At 61.3% G+C, this 19,613-nt stretch overlaps 1 protein-coding gene across 30 annotated transcripts in view; it reads left to right on the top strand.

Annotated features, from left to right (window-relative positions):
• ACSF3 (acyl-CoA synthetase family member 3) overlaps window positions 1-19,613 on the top strand; it is an 87,230-nt gene that overhangs the window by 39,775 nt on the left and 27,842 nt on the right. For 10 of the 30 annotated variants that reach the window (XR_014805245.1, XR_002344432.2, XR_002344433.2 and 7 more), the window contains exons 1-4: window positions 1,798-1,854; window positions 8,408-9,174; window positions 10,256-10,411; window positions 18,253-18,407. Coding sequence is in view for 22 of the 30 variants with exons in the window: in XM_084959278.1 (XP_084815404.1) it covers window positions 8,506-9,174; window positions 10,256-10,411; window positions 18,253-18,407 (980 nt within the window). In the remaining 8 variants the exon portion in view is untranslated. Of the gene's footprint in view, window positions 1-1,797; window positions 2,135-8,407; window positions 9,185-10,255; window positions 10,412-18,252; window positions 18,408-19,613 lie in introns of those variants that run through there. The other 20 variants (XR_014805246.1, XR_014805247.1, XR_014805244.1 and 17 more) reach the window with 9 other exon arrangements.

Genomic DNA, 19,613 nt, shown 5'->3' with positions numbered 1-19,613 from the left:
CCGTGAGCTGTGGTGTAGGTCGAAGATGCAGCTCAGATCTGGCATTGCTGTGGCTCTGATTCAACTTCCACGTGCCAAGAGTGCGGCCCTAAAAAACAAAAACAAAGCAAACCCTGGGGGCGAGGTGAGTGTACTGCGGAGAAGGCTCAGTGGTGGGCAGGGGCTGCCTGGAGGCGGAGGGGAGACTCGTCCACGTGGACATCCTTGAGGGGCTTCCCCGTGCCCTCCCCCTTCGCAAAGTACTTTATAGTCTAATGCCACTTATCGTCATCACAGGTTCGGACTGCCTTCTCCTTCCCAACCACCAGAGGCTCGACTTGGGGTTAATTCTCTTGATTTTTGCCTCCCTGTGTCCAAATAGTGTCACGGTCACCCTGTCCCTGTTTGTTCCTACGATGGACACCCCAGGCTTCCTCTCCTTCTCCACCCCCACCCGCTTCCTGGGCCCGAGTCCCTCCTGCCTCACAGAGGGTCTGCCTAGACGGGCTTAGATCAGCTTGAGGGCAGGGTCAGTGTCCGCATGTCAGCATGTAGGTGGAAACCCTTAGTTACCACATGTCTGCACCAAGCCTCCCGGAGCTACATGGTTCCCTCGCCTTTGCGGTTTTCCCAGGATTTTGTCATCACCTGCTTTTTCTTCATCAGTGTTCTAGGTACGTACCATTTTCTGTCCCCAAGCTCTCCCTCGATGGTTCAGAGCTCTTCTCCGAGCAGACACCCCAGATATTCCCCCTGTGCCATCTTCCTGAGAATGACTGCTCCCCTCTGTCAGGTGGGGGCCCCAGGAGTCCAGGATACTGGCGTCTGACCAGGGTCTGAGTGTCACCTGAGTCACCTGGCTGCTGTGCTGGGAACAGACCAGGAAGTGCGGCAGGTGCAAGCAGGACCTGGCAAGAGGCTATTTTAGCAACTGGGATGTGAAACCAGGGTCTCCTAGCCCCTCCCCTCTGCCCCTTGCCTTCTTAGTCCAAGATCAAGGGCAGCTGCCTGCTGTGTCCTCACATGGAGAAGGGGCCAGGGAGCCCTGCGGGGTCTCACCTTTAGGAACCCTGATCCCATTCAGCCCCCTCATGACCTGTCACCTCCCAGAGGCCCCTCTCCTAACACCATCACGTGGCGCGATTAGGGCTTCAACACACGAACTTGGGGGCACACAGAATTCAGAACACTGCAGGGAAGATGCGCGTTGACGGGCGGGGCACGTGCACGTGGGTGTCGCCTGGGCGGTTTAGGGTCGACACCCCCCCCCCCACGCTTTTCCAGGCTGAGTCGCCGCCACTCGCTCCAACCTGGAAGCTCTGCGGACGTCCCTTTCTTTCTTTGGCCGTTTCCTCCCCGGTCTGGACTCTGTCCCTTCCTGTCTTTTTTCTTCCTGAGCGCTCGGCGGCCCAGGGGCGACCCCTCCCCCTCGTGCTCCCCGCGTCCTGCTGCTTCGGGGCGTTCGCAGCCCCTCTTCCCTCGCGTTGGGCCGCCGGTCCGGCTCTGGGGAAGAAGGACGGCGGGAAGGCGCCTAGTGGCTTTTCCCTCTAGGGAGCCCTCCGGTCCCGGTCCCGGTCCCGGCGATGGGCGCCGTGCCCCGCTCCGCCCAGCAGCGAGTTAGGGCCGTCGGCGCGCGTTCCCAGTCGTCTGCGGGCCGGAGCGCGCAGTGGCCGGCCCGCCGCGCTCGCCCCGCGACGCCGGGTCTGGAGCCGCGCGGGTCGGCCGGGCTGGGGAACGTTCGCGCCCGGAACCCGCGCCGCCGCGCCGCGCCGCGCCGGGGGGCGCGCTTGGGCAACGGACGCAGGGTGCGCGCTCCGCGTTCCGGTTCCGGTTCCGACCCGGCGAGGAGGAGGCGTGCGTGCCCGGCCGGCAGAGGTAGAGCCCGCGCGTCCCCCGCCCCGGCGCAGGGGCCGCGGCGCGGGGGTTCCTGCTGGCCCTGGAGAGCTGGCGCCTCTGAGCGCACCTGAGGCCCGCGGGTGTGGGAGGGTCCGCGTGCAGCCACGTTGCAGGGAATCTGGTCTGTCGAGTCTAAACCAGACCGCTTGGGGCCTCTTTGGGCAGCAGGAAGCCTCCTTGAAGTACCTTTACCCCCGGCCTCGCCCCCGTGGGCTTGCTCGTGCAGCGTTAGGTGCAGATGCCCAGCTCCTGTGGGCAGGTCTGTATGTAAACAAAGGCAGAATGTTAAGTCGGAGGTTTTGGGGAGGCCTTGTGAGCAGCCAACTTCCCGGAAAGACTAAAGAGGAGGTGATACTGAGTCGGGTTTTGAAGGATGAGTAGGAGTTTGCCGAAAGGAGAAAGGGGAACAGTGAAAGGTGGGAACAGGAAACACATGTTTGAAGCGTACAGGTGGGAGGGAGATGTGTGTCAGGGGCCTCGGCAGTTGGGAAGGGGCACCAGTGCTGGGCCCAGGAGCACAGACGCACCCAGTGGGCGTCAGGTGGCCTGCGGGAGGTTCTTGTGTGAAACGCGAGTCTAGCGACCTTTCCAATGCCTGCTATGCCCCCCCCCCCCGGCCCAAGTCCCAGAACCACTGTTCAAAGCAGACAGCAGCTGTGGATTAAACGACAGGCCTAGGAGAGTCAGCTTCATCCTTCTGACGGCATCTTTAAAATAATGTTTTACCTCCTAATATGGATATGGGTTTAAGAATTTGTTTTTCCCTTTTGGTTGTTTGATTTGAATGCAGTGCTCATGAATGCAGTGTGAATGCCTGTCACTTAAAAACGTAACTTTGGAAACAACCCCAAACCGCAGGCTGAAACTAGTGTCCTGCCCAGAGGGAGAGTGCGGCCCCTTCCCCCAGCCCATACCTCCCCCGGGGGTGGGGGAGAGCGGGTGGCGCTGGTCCATCAGGTGCCGTTTTATTCATTTCGAAACCAGCCACCTTCGTTTGAATGCAAGTATCATTCTTATCAAGTAGTTTGCGTCTCCTGGCGAACATGGTGGTGAAGACGGCAGAGCCGCTTGCTTCCTCCTCTGCCGCGGGCTGGTTCCCACGGGCACCCTCTGCAGCCGGTCTTGTTATCATCCCTGCGCAGACTTGGAAACGAAGGCTTGGGCAGGAAGAACGGGGGGCTCTTTCAGTCTGCTGTGTTTGGACTCACAAACCTGTGCTCCTTCCCGCACCCTGGTTAGGCCGGCACAGCTGCCACCTTCCTGGCGTTGGGCACGCGTCCTGAGAGGGCTGTGTGGGGTCGGCGGTGTGACCCGAGATCCTGACGGTTAGTCTCCGTCTGGGCTCCGCCTCCTGGAGGAGTCTGAGCTCAGATGCGGCTTTCCCGGGAGGAGGCGCCCGTGCACCAGACTCTAGGTCTCCGTGCTCTGGGCTGCCACCGGCTTCGAGAAGCTGATGAATCAGGATGGGGAGGAGGGGGGATGGACAGCGATCTGGGGTTAACAGATGCAAAGTATTGCGTCCGGAGTGGATGAGCAGTGAGAGCCTGCCGCACAGCACCGGGAGCTATGTCTAGTCACTCGTGATGGAGCAGGATGGAGGATGACGTGAGAAAAAGAATGTGTGTGTGTACGTGTGTGTCTGTGACTGCGTCCCCTTGCTGTGCAGTAGATAACTGACACAACACTGTAAACCAGCTATAATGGAAAAAATATAAATCATTATTTAAAAAAAAAAAAAAAAAAAGATGGGGAAAAACCTGCATTTACCTGGTGGCAGTGTCGCTCCAGAATGGGCCACCGGGTGAGGAGAGCCCGTGACCAGGAGGCCGTGGTTGGGAGGCCCAGGGCCTCTTCCTGAGGCAGCTGTTGATCTTTCCGCATCTGGAGCTGCTCAGGACACAGTCATCTGCCCCAACCAGGTGCTTCTGCCCGATCAAGGCAGGGCCTGATCCCCACGGCCTAGGAGGTCTGAGCTCTGTGCTGAAAGACAGGGATGAGCTGTTTCAGGATCCCCACCCGGGGACAGAGCAGCTGCTTCGAAGGGGTGGCCCCATGCTCCCCTGTGTTTGGTGGGAGAGTAAGTTAGGGCAGCCTCTCTAGGCGACTCTCTGGTGGCATTTCCCAAGTTAAGGGTCCATGGTGAGCAGGCCCTCTCCACATCTGCCCCAGTGCGTGCCCAGCTCCCGCCCCTGAGCCTCCCTCCCTGCAGGTGAACTTGGGGCTCCCCCCCCAGCACACACACTGGGGGCCTGCCTGTAGGGTGCTGTGCCACAGGTCACCGTCTCTGCGCTGAGCGCAGGCGGGGGCCAGTCCCTGCTGCCAGATGCTAGCCTGGCGGTGCTCTGAGTGCCAGCGCAGGGCGTGTCCATGCCGCTTCTGGGAGACCTGCCTCTTCACCGTCTGCCTAAACCGCCTGTGAACCCCTAGCTCTAAATAAAAGAAGTTCTTATCTCACTTTGATTTGCTTCTACCATTTTGAGAAATTAAAGAGCTATAGACTATTACACACAGCCTGTAGATCCACCATCCAGAATGAATGATTTTAATATTTTTGTCTTCGTTGTATAAAAGAAAACGTTCATGCTGAATGTGAAACATCTCTGCTTTAAGATATAAATGTCGTTTATTAGACTTTAAAAATCTGATTATAAAAGTCACACATGCTCAGTGCAGAAAATTAGGGAAACCCAAGACGCACTTAGAAAACAAGAGTCACTGGCAGCCCTGCCACCTTGTGACCACCTGGAGGTGACCTCTGACGGGTGTCCCTCCCCTGGGCAGCGCTGTGGGCGGGCGCTTCTGCAGTTGGGCTGGGGCCCCAGCACCGCACGTGTGTGTCCTGCGTTCCTCAGACCTTCCTGGCCGCCTGGTTTGGCTCGTTTTTCTTTTCTTTTTCTAATGGCCACATCCCAGGCATATGGAAATTCCTGGACCAGGGACTGAACCCATGCCTCCACTTAGCTTGCTTTTCAGTATCAGACATGACCCTGCCGTGAGCACCCTGTTTGTGAAGCTTTGTGTCCATCGCCGACGAGCCCTTTGGGACACGTTTAACAGCTGGCTGCAGTGCGGGCTCCGAGGGCCTGCGGGCCTCTTTACCTCTTTTCATTTGTCATCTTGAAGGGACCTGCCAAGTGTCTCTTGGGTGGCAGAGTGGATGCCCTGGGCCTCACCCGACTCGTCGCTGGTGACGCTGGGGCAGCCGCCCAGCACGGACTTGCCCCCACGGGCTCCTCGCCCCTGGGTGTCAGAGTGGGCAGCGTGCTGGGGCAGCCGGGCCGGGTGCAGCCGCGTCTCCTGTTCCCTGCAGCCTTGGGCGGGCAGCTTCACGTCTTCCCTTTGGCGGTGCTGTTCTGGTGCCTGCGCACCGCCTCCGTGCCAGCCTGCGGTGGTTCCACTGCTGTGGAGTCGCGAGTCAGCTGGCCAGAGAGGGAGGGAAACTGGGGATCAGCTCTGTTTTCCCCCGATTCTCCCTGGCTCTGGGCCCCTTGTGGGGTGTCTGCATGGGGGCAGGCAGAGCCGGAGTCCCCTGGCTGAGGCCTGGCAGGCGGAGGGACAGGAGGCCATCCTGGGTCTCTGGGTGTCTGTGAGAGCCTGGTTGCTCTGCTCCTCAGCCCCCCAGGAAATGGGGGGGCACCCCTTACATCTCTCTTGCATTGTCACCAGCGGAGCCTGGCTTCGGCCGTAACCCGGAAACACTGCAGTAGGTTTTCTGTTTATAGGTTGTCTTGCTTGCTCTCGCCTGTGGAGCAATCGGAGACGAGTTTGCTAGAAGTGAGACCGGGAAGCTTGTGAAGACCCGGGCCCTCCCTTGCCCACGCTGGCACCTCACACGTGTTTATCACATGTCTTGCTGTCTCGGGTGGAGCCCAGCTGTTTTCTTACACTTAGTCAGCTTTCTTTAGAGTAACAGGAGTCCAGAGGTGTAAAGCCGGCCGTGAATCCGCCTCTGAACCTTGTGCAAAGGGCGGAGCGCGGAGGCGTCACGGGACGCTGTGGCTTCCGATGGCACCCCTCTGATCCCGAAAGCGTGTGGGCCCTGAGCACTAGAGAGCCCACCGGCTGCTGGCGGCTGCAGGGCCTTCCACAGTTGTTGCCCGGGACCTCAGAGGAGCCCCTGGGCTGGAGAGGGGTCTGCCCGGGGCCCTGTGGGCAGGAGGGCAGGGTGGGGTCTCCGCAGTGGGTGCCAGGTTTCCACCTGCTTGGCCCCGAGGCTCGGAGGCCTTGTGGCAGGAGCCCCCAGCTGCAGGGGCACAGCTCGGGGAGCCAGGCTCTTGTGCTGGGGGCTGTTCGTTAGGTGATTATAAAGTGCCAGGTGTCTGCTTTTTAAATTGAGAGCAGAGAGCAAAACTGTTTGGCATATAGAACAAACATAACACGTTCATTTTGCCCTGTGGCAAGGAGCTGAGAGCAACCGGAGGAGGCTCTGCCCAGAGAGGAGGAGCCGAGCCAGGACAAGAGCCTCCTGCCTTCCTGGTTTTGCTGGACCAGCCCCTCGCAGGCGTGCTCATCCACCTCAGACATTCAGAGCCTTCTGGGTCCCTGTGCCTCCCCCCCTCCCCCCCCCCCCCCCCCGCTCCACCCGATGGCACGGCCAGCATCAGGTTATTTCACTGGGTCCTCATGGGGCTTCTGGCCGCGCAGGCTTACAGCGCATTTGACTCTGGCGGGGACAGTGGCTGGTGTGGGGGGCGCCTCTGGTCCACCTCCGATCTCTAATCGGGTCGCTGGGCAACTGCATTTTCTTATGTGTGAGACAGGGTTAAAAGTGGCCGCCTGGTTTATTGAGCAAGGCAGTTGAAGGTAAAAATGACAAGATGAAAATGACAGAGTAACACGTCAAGGGTATCATCATGTCAAATAATAGTCTTTTTTTTTCTTTTTCTTTTTAGGGCCGCCCCTGCGGCATATGGAAGTTCACAGGCTGGGGGTCAGATCCGAGCTGCCGGCCTACACCGCGGCCATGGCAAATGCCACATCCCTCACTCCCGCACGAGGCCAGGGACTGAACCTGCCTCCTCATGAGACCTAGTCAGATTTGTTACTGCTGAGCCACAGCGGGAACTCCAGAATAATACCCATTACTGATCCTTCGGGAACAGCTTGGCGAGCTGGCCCACCCTGGTCAGAGATGCTGCTCTGAGTCAGTGCCCTGTTGGAGCTGAGGCTGGCAGAGGCCAGAGGGAGCTCCAGGCGGGAGGGGACCCTGCCTGCCTGCCCCAGAAGCGGCAGTGGGGCGGCATGTGGGTGGGGGCTCCAAGCCAGGGCAGATGGTTGTGGGCCCCGCCGGCCACCCTGGCACTGGGGAGGAAGCGGCTTCCTTCAGAAGCTCCTCGCTTCTTGGTAAAGCGACGTGCGGCTATGACCCGCCCCGGATGCAGAGGCATTTTGGAATGTGCACCTTTTCTAGCTAAGTGCCCACACCTGGGGCTGCGGGCCGGGTGCCCTAGGGCAGACACCATCAGGCCGGCCCTGTCCTGGGCCTCCCTTCTCTCCAGCAGCCTGGAGAACTCAGGAGAAGGTCATGGGTCATGCCCTCCTGGGGAGCCCTCCTTGCTGTTGGGTCAGTAGCCGTTAGCCTGTCGGGGAGAGAGGGAGGTTGTTTCAGCTTTAAAAAGCAGACTGAAGGGGAGTTCCCGTTGTGGCTCAGTGGTTAGCAAATCCAACTAGGAACCATGAGGTTGCAGGTTCAATCCCTGGCCTTGCTCAGTGGGTTAAGGATCCAGCGTTCCCGTGAGCTGTGGTGTAGGTCGCAGACGCGGCTCAGATCCTGCATTGCTGTGGCTGTGGTGTAGGCTGGCAGCTGTAGCTCCAATTCAATCCCTAGCCTGGGAACCTCCATATGCCACAGCTGCAGCCATTAAAACAACAACAAGACAGCCTGACACTTTGCTAACACATGAACTTGCTCTGTTGTGGACAATTTCTGAAATGTTCACAGTTGGGAGTTCCCTGGTGGCTCAGTGTGTTAAGGATCTAGTTGTCACTGCAGTGGCTCCGGTCACTATACTATAGTGTGGCTTCTGTCCCTAGCCTGGGAACTTCTGCCTGCTTCAGGTGCCGCCAAAAGATGGATGGATGGATGGATAAAAGTCAGTGTGGACACTGGCAGGATCGAGTCCTGACCTGTGTTCCTGCTGCTGACCCTCGGCAGTCAGAAACCCTCAGACCCTCACAGCCAGCCCTTCCTGCGAGCTGGCCTGGGCTTCCTTGGACCCTGCGAAGTCCACCTGCTCGTGGGCAGCATGGTTGGCCCAGGGCCAGCTGCATTTCCTCTCTGGGCCTTAGTCCGTTTTCCTCTTCAGCTGGCATTTCCCCAGGCTTAGGCTTTTAAGAACCATTGTTCAGAATTCACCTGAAGTGCATTGGATTCTACTTGCTTCTCCTTGGCTTTACTTAGTTTAGTTCATTGTTTTAGAATCTTGTAAGTTTTTAAAAAATCCTTGAAATAATGAAATTAACAGGCCGAAACGCTGGCCATTTAAGTTGCCAAGGCATGTGTGTTGAGAGGACCGATCCGCTCCCGTTTCAGGTGTCCCCTCGTCACTGGGTGTCCGGCTGCTTCCCGCCTGCGCAGTGACTGCCTGCCCTCTCCCTGCCCCAGGTGCCTCCTGCCGCCTTGCGTCGGCGATGCTGCCCCACGTGGGGAGGTTCCCAGTCCGGTGCCTGCTCTGCGCCCTGGCCTCCTGCCGCCGGGCTCCCTGGAGACCCCGAGGAAGCAGCGCCCTGCACACGGCCCCGGCATTGCGCTCGGACGGGAGCGGCCCGGTCTTCACCCGCGCCCTGGCCTTCGGGGACCGGATCGCCCTCGTGGACCAGCACGGCCGCCACACGTACGCGGACCTGTACTCCCGCAGTCTCCGCCTGTCCCGCGAGATCTGCGCGCTCCGCGCCTGCGCCTACGGGGACCTCCGGGAGGAGCGGGTCTCCCTGCTGTGCGCCAACGACGCCTCCTACGTGGTGGCGCTGTGGGCCACGTGGATGAGCGGCGGCGTCGCCGTGCCCCTCTACCGGAAGCACCCCCCGGCCCAGCTGGAGTACTTCATCCGGGACTCCCGCAGCTCCGTGGTCCTGGCCGGCCCGGAGCACGCGGGGGTGCTGGGCCCGGTGGTCGGGAAGCTGGGGGTCCCGCTCCTGCCTCTCTCGCCCGAGGTCTACCTGGGGGCGGCCGAGGCCCCCGGGGCGGGGCGGGTGCCGGAGCGGGACTGGAGAAAGCGAGCCGCCACCATCATCTACACCAGCGGGACCACGGGGAGGCCCAAGGGCGTTCTGAGCACCCATCGCAACCTCGAGGCCGTGGTGAGTGGTGGTGAGTGCTGGCGGGGCCGCTACCCTGGGGAGGCGTCTGCTCTCGCCATCCAGCCACCCTGCCTATAGGGCGCCGAGGGCCCTGGCTCCGCAGGTGACCACTCTGGCATGAAGGAGGCTCTTGGGAGGGCCGAGGGGGGTGGCCCCGGGTGGCGGCCGCGGGAACTTACAGCCCCACTCGGCTCCCCAGGGCATGGGGGCGATGAAGCCGCCGCAATAGGTGATGTTGCTGTGGTTTTCACAGAAACCAGCCACCGAGCGCATACGAGGGTGTGCACCGACCGACGCCTGAGGTCGTGGCCCATTTGGGAAATAAGAAAGTCTCGACTTCAGCAGTAGTTTATGTTCTGTGGCCCGTTAGCATCTCTGTCAAACTGCCGGCCACTTTACTTATCTGCAGTTTGTACCCTTCTTGCTGCCAGAAAATATGTCTGCCTTCGACAGACGCGTACAGCAGGGGTGGTGACGTGAGAGGCCCAGAGCACAGAGGAAGCTCAGAGGCCAGTGGCACTGAGTCAGGCCGATTCAGCCCAGGGTCCGTGGTGAGCTGAGTCGGCTGCCTGCAGCAAGGCCTGACTACGTGTTGGGCCTGTCTCCTAGACCAGGATGTGCTCTTTCTCCGGAGAGGCCGTCTCTGGGCCGGATTTCTGGGGCCTCTGCGGCATGCACGGGACGGGGAGGTTCTGGTGGAGCCAGGGTGAGATGGCGCCCCGGCGTCTCAGACGGGCAGTGGAGCTGGGGAGCTAGATTCCAGCCAGCCTGGACCCTGGGGAGGCCGAGTCCTAGGGACCTCTGACCACCCTGGGGAGAGCTGCCAGGGGTGTCAGCAGAGGCCATGGGCCCTGATCAAAGCCCCAACCGCAGCCAGCTCTGCTGGCTCCAGGAGGGCAAGCCGGTGGACAGACAGAGCCTCACCCGTCCAGGAGCTGTCGTGCTCCCCCTGCTTAGCGGGGGCGGTGGGGGGCGGGGCGAGCCTTCTCCTCTCGGCTGGGGGCCGGGAGCACCCTGGCTGAGCCCCAGCTTCATGGCCGAGGCTCCTCTGCTGTTCTGAGGCTCTGCTCTCCTCCCGCAGGTGACGGGGCTGGTCCGCAAGTGGGCCTGGACTCAGGACGACGTGATCCTCCACGTCCTCCCGCTGCACCACGTCCACGGCCTGGTCAACAAGCTGCTGTGTCCGCTCTGGGTCGGGGCCGCCTGCGTGATGCTGCCTGAGTTCAGCGCCCAGCAGGCAAGTCGGCTCAGGCTCCTGCGTGAGCCCCTGTGCCCGGGGCCGGCGGGCCGGGCGCGCCTGAGGGAGAGGCTGCCGGGAGGCCAGGGCTCGGAGGGGGCCCCAGGCTGGCACTGATTCGCACCCTAACTTAAACCCCGAACCGGCGGAAAGGGGCTGCTCAGTGCGGGTCGGAAAGCGCGGGAGTGTGGCTGGGAGCGCCAGGCAGCCCTGAGCTGGGCTGGGCTGGGCGCACCCGGGAGGGGCCTGGAGACCCTGCGCAGGGTGGGGCGGGGCCGGCCTGGGGTCTGGAGAAGCTCCCAGCTTGCCCCGCAGCGCAGAATTTGCAGAATTTGCCGTGTACACATTTCAGTCAAGTGTGACCTTTCCCCCGAGGGGCTCTGAGTCTGCAGGCTTCATCCGTCCCCGAGGTCCCTTCGCGTCTCCTCCAGAAAGAGGTGGCTCTAGAAAGGTGGCCCCCCGCATGTCCCCTCGCACAGTGCCTGCCAGTGGCAGGAGCGGGAGGATGAGGCGCTAAGGACAGGCCGGCCCAGGGCGCCCTCCGCCTCTCTGACCCTGCGTCTCTCCCTCTAAAGGGGGAGCGGTGCGCAGCACGCGGGCACCGCGGGCCCCTGCCCTCCGCCTCACCGGAGTGAAACCCTTGAGGGTCCCGCGTGCAGAGCAGCGTCGGGGGCCAGGGAGCGGGTGCGGACAGGCGGCGCCTCTGGGACTCAGTGGAGACAGAGCAGGCCTTTCCCTCCCCAGACCAGAGACCCGGGAGGTGAAGAAGGGGCAGGAAGGCTTGCCTTCCACCCGGCCAGCCAGGCCTCGCCCGGGAAGGGCGCCCCCACCTCCTCCGCTCCGCCCCTGCTGCCCGGGGCCTGGCCTGCCGGGCTCTGTCTCCACGGGTCTTTGCCCTGCTGCTCACTTCTGCCCCAGGGTCACCCTCAGGACCTGGGTGTTCTTTCTCGACCCGGTGTGTCTGTCCCCAGGGCCTAGAGCTTTTGTGGTCATTCAGGGGCTCCTGCCCACGTGACCAGGAGAGCGGCTGGCGGCCTGCACCCTCTCTAGAGGCCTCCCTGCTGCTGCTGTCCCTCTGGGTTTGTGAACAGGCACGGGGGGTATTTGGTGAATGATAGCTTTACTGTGTTAGCTCTTCAGGAGTCAGAGCGTAAACACAAACAGTGCAACAAGATTCCACTGAAAAAGCCACAGGTTTTCCTGAGACGCACAGGCTCTTCTGCGCACTGTGGGTTCGTAAACAGCCGAAGGGACACACCGGGGCTCCCGGGCAGCTCAGCTTCTTTCAGCCCCTGCCAGTGTGTCGCTTGGAATGTGTAGCTTCGATGGTGTGGAAGGAGAGCGGGCTTTGGACAAGGAAGCCCTCGAGGGGGAAACAGGCCTCAGGGACGCCCACCTGCTCCCAGACCGCCCAGGCCCTGCATGTTTTCTTTGGCCTCTGGGTTTCCCCTCTCTCCAGGGGTCCCTCGCCATCACCCCTCAGCCTCCCTCCTGCCAGGGTGCCCATCTGGCACACTTTCCTGGTTCTCGGCACTGCCTGGGGATTTCTCAGAACTGTGCAGCGTGGGAGGTGGCAGTTGAGACCAGATTGCAACCCTGGACTTCTTGCTGTGGTGCAGTGGAATCAGCGGCATCTCGGGAGTGCTAGGATGCAGGTTCAATCCCCGGCCCAGCACATTGGGTTAAGGATCTGGCATTGCTGCAGCTGCAGCTTAGGACACAACTATGGCTTAGATCTGATTCCTGGCCTGGGACCTGCACGTGCTGCAGGATGGCCAAAAAAGAAGGAAAAAAAAAAAAGATTGCAGCCCTGAGTTTCAGTCCTGTGAATTTAGATACTTATATTAGTAAAATACCACTTTTAGCATTATTAAAGGATTGTCTAAGTATTTTTATTTTAATTAAAAAAAATTTTTTTTTCTTTTGTTTTTTTAGGGCCGCACCCATGCCATATGGAGGTTCCCAGGCTAGGAGTCTAATTGGAGCTACAGCTGCCAGCCTACACCACAGCCACAGCAACACCAGATCTGAGCTGCATCTGCGACCTACACCACAGCTCACGGGAACGCTGGATCCTTAACCCACCGAGCAAGGCCAGGGATCGAACCCGCAACCCCGTGGTTCCTAGTCAGATTCGTTTCTGCTGCACCCCGACGGGACCTCCTAAGCATGTATTTAAGAAATAAGTGTAGAGTAGTTGTGTTTAAAGGGTCTCGGGTCTTGGCCTCTTCAAATCCTCCTACGGACATGGGGTGACAGGCTGCTGGCGTCTGACAAGCTGCCTGACGAGGTGGCAGTGACTTGGGGACAGCAGGAAGCTGGGCAGCGGGCTGGCCGCCGTCACCCGCGCGGGAGAGAGTCTGGCCGATGACTAGGTGGCCCCGTCTCCATCGATTCATCACTTCAGATGGTCCCTCTGGGGACCTCCTCCGTGATGCCCAGCGCTGGGCACTAAACCAAGCCAGGACCTGCTGGCCACCTGCGGGGCAGAGACCAGGCCAAGAGTGTGATGAGCTGGCGAGGTGGGAGGGCGGTCCCTGGGGCTGCAGGGCCACCACCAGCAGACTCTGTGGAGACCAGCCCCTGCGCAGGACTCCCGTTCGCTTGGTGAAGGGCACAGCCCGGCACACCTCGGCCCAGGCCCCACTCTGAGCTTTGAGAGACTGGCAGCGTCGGAAGCAGGCGGCTGTGCAGGTGGCGTCTGGGGTGGGGGGAGCAGAGCTCCTAAGCGCAAGGCGTCTCAGAACTGACCCACAGCCTGGGGTTGCCAGGGCGGGGCCACACACAGGCCCGAGGACCCTCTGCTCCTGTCTGCAGCCTTTCGTCGTGGGGCGACCTTTCTCATTGCCAGATTTTGGCCAGAGCACCTTAAAAGACAGAACCAGGAGTTCCCGTCGTGGCGCAGTGGTTAACGAATCCGACTAGGAACCACGAGGTTGCGGGTTCGATCCCTGGCCTCGCTCAGTGGGTTAAGGTTCCAGCGTTGCCGTGGGCTGTGGTGTAGGTCGCAGATGCAGCTTGGGTCCCGTGTTGCTGTGGCTGTGGTGTAGGCCAGCGGCCACAGCTCTGATTCGACCCGTAGCTCGGGAACCGCGCAGCCGTGCTGCACTCTGGTCTGGCTGCCGCAGGCGTGTTTTCACTGGTAAACCACGGGCTTCGAGGGGCCTCTGAGGGGGCCTCCCGCCCTCCTTCTCAGGTTTGCGGATGTGCAGGAGCCTCCTGGAGGGGGAGCCGCTGTTTAAGCGTCTTGCTCCAGGCCTGTGGCTGCGGGCGGCTCTCGGGCGGCAGCACCTGGGGGAGATTGTCCCCTTGCCGGGGTCAGATGTTCCTGCTGATGACCGCAGGACCGGCCCTCACCCTCCACGTGGCCCTCAGTGGGCTCTGTCCTGGCTCCGGCCTCTGGTGGGCAGCCTGGCTGGAGACCACGTGTGCAGTCGCTGGAGGAGGCCTGGCTGGGACACGGGTCCCCAGAGTGGATGACCAGCTTGCCCCCTCCTGGGCCGGGCACGGCACCTCAGCGGGCACGTGGGACGGTCTGTGCGTCTCGTCCCCGTGTTCCTGGTGTGGGCGAGCCCTGGCGAGTGGGTGTTGTTGAGACTCGCTGGGCTGGGGGGGAGGTCTGTGCACATTCGAGCAACACGGCCGCTCACCGTAGACGCCTGGGTGGGCGAGAGGCTGCTCCTGGACAGCCAGTTGGGGACATCCTGCTTCTGGGGGAGCCCGAGTGGCGTCTGGTGTGTCCCCTTGGCCGGGCTCCTCCAGGGATCCCCACCCCCCGTGCCCTGCTCCCGGGCAGTGCCCTGCCCAGGCAGATGGACCGGCGGCCATGTCTCGCCACAGGCCAGCGGCAGGTAGGAGGCCACACAGAGCTTCCAGCAGGTCCGCCTCTCAGCTCGGAAGGGACCTGAGGGCCTGTGTCCACGTGATCCCTGTGGTGTGAGGCCAGGGAGAAAGCCGCAGGCCCGTCAAGGCCACCGCCACAGCAGGCGGGGAGGCCGCCTGTCGGGTGGTCTGGTCGCCGAGCCCCCGGCGGAGGGCAGCCCACTGCCCGGGCCGCATCTCCTTCCTGCTCAGCGCGGGAAGAGGCGGAGCTTGTGGGAGGGGACTCCGCTTATCTCCTCCACTTGTCACTTCTCTGAGAGAGCCCGGTGGCAGGCGACAGGCGCCAGCTCCTCTGTCATTCCACCTGCGGAGGGTGTCACGTGCACTGCTCCCGTTTTCCCATAAATAACAGAAGCTCATTTCCTTGCCTGTGAAGGAGGCCCGGGTATCGCGTCTTACAGGCCCTTGGAGAACCGCCGGCCCCCACCCCGGACCCCTCTTCTCATCGTCTTTCTGAGACGGAAGATCATGGAACTGCTCAAGCATCTGCAGGCGCCTCGGTTCCCTGGAGCCGCTGCCCGGCTCCGCGATTTTAATTCAGAGCCATCCTGGGTTCACGGGGAAAGCGCTTCCGTCTCAGGGTCACTGGCCGGGCCAGCGTCCAGCCTCACCGGCCTCAGGTCTCCGCCGGGCGGGGTGCTGCCGCCGCGCCTCAGCCGTCCCTGCCCCCTGCCCCTCGTTGGAACTGGATTCACATGACACCCCTCCCGAGTGCCACTCGGGGCGCCCCTCTCATCCGCCTCCCCCGGCCTTGGCCCCGCCGTTGCTGTTTGCGAGGCCGGGCCTGCCCACCGGCCAGTTTCGGGGGTCGCTCCCCGGGATGCTGCTTAACAGGCCCTGCCCTCCCTGGTGTTTCTCGCACGTTGCTGGTTCGCGCCGGAGGCGGAGGCGGCTCAGGGCTGTGCTTTGCCCTGTCGTTGGTGGGGAGGCCGCGGCCGTGAGGCGGGGCCTTGAAGTCCCACTTGCTCACAGCCGGAGCTGTGACATGACCGGGGTTTGTAAAGCGGGGCGCGTCCCCACGGCTTCTTTTATTTTACGTAAAGCGCCTGTGCCGGCCGAGGCCCAGGACGGTCACCAAATGACAGTCACCTCTCCGACGGACAAAGACAGAGAGCGGTTCATCCCCACAGAGGGTCTCTCCTCTCGGAGGTGGCACCAGCTGGCTTCTGTCACCATAGCGTAGTGGCACGGGGTTTGGGGGTTTTATTTTTTCATCTTTTTAGGGCCACACCTGTGGCATATGGCGGTTCCCAGGCTAGGGGTCGAATCGGAGCTGCAGCTGCCGGCCTGCACCACAGCCACAGCAATGCTGGATCCGAGCCGAGTCAGCAGCCTGCACCACAGCTCACGGCAATGCAGATCCCTTAACCCACTGAGCGAGGCCAGGGATCAAACCTGTGTCCTCATGGATGCTAGTCAGGTTCGTTTCCACTGTGCCACGACGGGAGCTGCCCGGTTTCACGCATTCTTAGCAGTGCTTTCTGTTAGCTGTACTGTATTATTTAGACTTGTTCTTGTGCTCTGTCAGCTGTTCGTTGTTCTTTTTGTGTTGCCATGTTGTGTTTTTTTGTCTGAAAGTGCCACCATTTCTCCGCTCTGCCGTCGAAGGACCTGGCCTGTTCCACAGACACTGTGAGTAAAGCTGCTGCGTGAAGACCTTTCTGTGGACGTGTTTCTTAGACCTGTGTTGTCCTGCTGCTGCTGCTGGACACCCACTGGGCCAGGTGTGCGTGTCATTGTGGGCGGAACTGCCTCTCCCACCTGGCTGCACACCATACCCCACCCGTGACCTGGGAGAGCCTGGGACTCCCGTCCTGCCTGCACCTCGGATGGTCGGTCCTGTTAACTGGAGCCCGCTCCGTGCACGTGTCTTTGTCTCCTTTTGCCGAGGCGGATGTCCAGGAAGTGCACTGCACAGGTCTCAGCGCACCCCAGCGGGTTTCGGTGACGGCCCTTGCGTAACCCACACCCAGGCCTCCAGAGAGCCCTGTCCCGTCGCCGCCGAAGCTCTTTCTCGACTCCCCCAGTCACCCCTGCAGGCTCCACCTCTCCTGATCCTCAGGCCTCAGGCCGTGGATGCTTCTGGAAACGTGCCCGGGACGGGACGGGACCCGCGTGTGTGTGCCTGGCTCTCCTTCCTCTTGGAGTGCCGGGCGGTTCATCTGAGCCGCCGGTGTCCACCCAACACCCCGTGCCCACACTCGTCCCTCTTGCTGGTGGCACCTGGGTTCTTCCGCTCGGGCTTTTATGAAAGAAACTGCTGGGAACATTCTCAGACGTCCTCCCGCAGACGCACGTTCTTATTTCTCCTGGGGAAACACCCGGGGTTAGAATTACTGGTTCCCAGCGTCGTGCGTGTTAAACTTCATGAGAAGCACTTGTGAGAAGCACTCAGGGAAAGAGCGTTAAACACTGTAGGGACCCTGCGTGTTGCCAACGTGCGGGTCCGCGCGAGGTGGGCGCCCAGCCCTCGTAGCACCTGGGGAAGCCTCTTCTGACTCCAGCATCACCTCAGTGTCCTGATAAAATCTGCAGTTCTTGGAGTTCCTGTCGTGGTGCAGTGGTTAATGAATCCGACTAGGAGCCATGACGTTGCGGGTTCCCTCCCTGGCCTCGCTCAGTGGGTTAAGGATCTGGCGTTGCCATGAGCTGTGGTGTAGGCTGCAGACTTGGCTCGGATCCCCTGTGGCTGAGGCTGTGGTGTAGGCCGGTGGCTACAGCTCCGATTTGACCCCTGGCCTGGGAACCTCCGCATGCCACAGGTCCAGCCCTAAAAAGACAAAAAAATAGATCTGAAGTTCTCTGATGAGTAACCCTGGTGGGCACTGTGCCTACTAGTCATTCAGAGATGGGTTTTTTTGTCTTTTTTTTTTTTTTTTTTTTTTTTTTTAGGGCCATACCCACAGCATATGGAGGGTCCCAGGCCAGGGGTCGGGTCGGAGCTGTAGCTGCCGACCTACACCACAGCCACAGCAACGCCAGATCCAAGCCTCGTCTTTGACCTACACCGCAGCTCATGGCAACACCGGATCCTTAACCCACTGAGTGAGGCCAGGAACTGAACCTGCGTCCTCATGGATGTTAGTCGGGTTTGTTAACTGCTGAGCCACAGCAGGAACGCCCGTCTGAATTCTTTGGCCTATGTAATGATTTGTTGTAGTTACTTAGAATTCCTCATCTGATCACGCCCATGCCTAGATCCTGAGGCTCTGCTTCTGTTGACGCTTTTGGCCTTTGGCTCTTTCTGTTGTCGTGCGTGCTTTGTGAGTCAGGGCGTGTTGGTCACTGTCTTGCAGAGAGTGACATTTTCTTCCCCAGGGCGAGGCGCCGGTCCCGGTGTCTGGCTGGGAGCAGGGTGGGTGGCGGCCGGCACAGCGCCCACACCTCCCCAGGTTTCAGCTGCGGGGGTGAGGCAGTCTGTGCTGCGGGCTCCGCACTCGCACATGGCTGACGCACAGGCGCTGCGCCTGCTGAGACACTGGAAGCATCTCTGTGTTAAAACGAGAAGCATGCGTTAGAGAACAGGGGACAAAGCTGACGTGACTGCTTTGGACAACACGGCGGGCGCCACCTGTCCCCAGGCCCCCTGTGCCAGGCACCGGGCTGTGCTCGGCCCGTGGGAACCACTTCCCCAGCACCGTCAACGGTCGTCCACGTGGCTGGGACGCTCTGAGGTGCCACATCTGAACCCAGGGCCCCCTCCTCCCCTCCCCCTCCCCACAGGCCACCCCGAGGCCAGACAGGAATGTCCCTGCACAGAGACTGCACAGAAGGGCCAGGGGCTCACCTCACCCTGTCCAAGTGGGACCCCTCTGGGGCGGGAGCCGCTTACAGACCCGCCTCCCCCAAACGCGGGGGCTCCCCTGCTGAGCGCAGTGTTCTGGAAGCGGGGGTCTCCGCACGTCTGTGCAGGTGTGTTTTCTCACCTCTCTTCCGTGCGCTCCCTTTTCCCGCTGTAGGTTTGGGAGAAGTTCTTAAGTCCGGAAGCTCCCCGGGTCAACGTGTTCATGGCCGTGCCCACCATCTACAGCAAGCTGATGGACTATCACGACAGGCACTTCACCCAGCCGCACGTCCGGGATTTCGTGCGCGCCGTTTGCGAAGAGAAAATCAGGTAAACGCCAAGTCTTCAGGTCGGCAGCTCTGTCTTCCTTTTAGCGAGTCCTTTCTTCTGAGTCTCAGGAAGCGGGTTTCTGTTTCTCTGCAACGTCTCTGCCCACCTCTGTGGTACCCACACCCCCGATGCTGCGGCCGGGACCCGGGGTGCCCAGCTCTGTCCTAGCTCCGCGTCGCTCTCTCTCTGTCCGCCTGCCCTGCGGGAGATCTCAAGGACGAGGGTGAGGATGTCTTTCCTTTTTTTTTTTTTCTTGTCTTTTTGTCTTTTTTAGGGCCACACCCGCGGCACATGGAGGTTCCCAGGCTAGGGGTCCAGTTGGAGCTGCAGCCGCTGGCCTACGCCAGAGCCACAGCAACGTGGGATCCGAGCCGTGTCTGTGACCTACACCACAGCTCACAGCAACGCCGGATCCTTCACCCACTGAGCAAGGCCAGGGATCGAACCCGTGACCTCGTGGCTCCCAGTGGGATTCGTTTCCGCTGCGCCACAGCTCTGAAGACACCTTCTCTGATCTCACGTCACACGGCTCTCGTCCCCTCAGCGAGCGTCCCCAGAGCCTGTGACCCCAGCACCTCCGCTCACAGTCCGCGTGCTCCCCCCGGGGGCACTGGAGGCGAGTAGCTGGCGAGTTTTCTCGCCGCAGACAGCCCGTGCGCCCCGGCGGCGTGGCACGCTGTCCGTGGCTGGCGCAGCCTTTGAGACGGTGGTGAGAGGGCGCCGGCCGCCGTGAACATCAGGCCCTCCGGGCGTCTGATGCCCGGGCAGGAGGAGCTCAGGACGCCACCTTCGCGGCCTGGCCAGAGTTCTGGGCCGTCCAGCATCTCGTGTCGGGGTCCCTCTGCTGTCCCGGCCTCTCCCTGCGCCTCTCCCCCCAAGCCCTCTTGGTGGAGCTAGAGCTTTTGTGAGGGTGCTGCTGCCGCCAGCTACCTGGTCCAAAGCCTGGCCGCCAGGACCCAAGGGGGACTGGCACATGCTCTACCCAGGTGGCAGGAGCCAAGAACGAGATCAGAGAGGGCGGCCACCCAGGGAGACTTTTGCGTGACAGAGGCCCTCTGACCTCACAGGCCCGGCTCCTGGCAGGGAGGGTCCGGGTGGCTGCGCCCTGTGGGAGGCAGTGCTGGCTGGTCACTGCAGCAGCATCTTCCTTCCACACACAAGGCTTGCGTGAAGCCCTCGGATGTCACCACGTGTCACTGTCACCGC

Source organism: Sus scrofa, chromosome 6, assembly GCF_054392235.1.
Source record: "Sus scrofa isolate SSC_HxYL_T2T_F1_AM1 chromosome 6, Sscrofa_HxYL_maternal_Yorkshire_Landrace_v2.0, whole genome shotgun sequence".
NCBI lineage: Eukaryota > Metazoa > Chordata > Mammalia > Artiodactyla > Suidae > Sus > Sus scrofa.
This window is presented reverse-complemented; position numbering and strand designations above follow the sequence as displayed.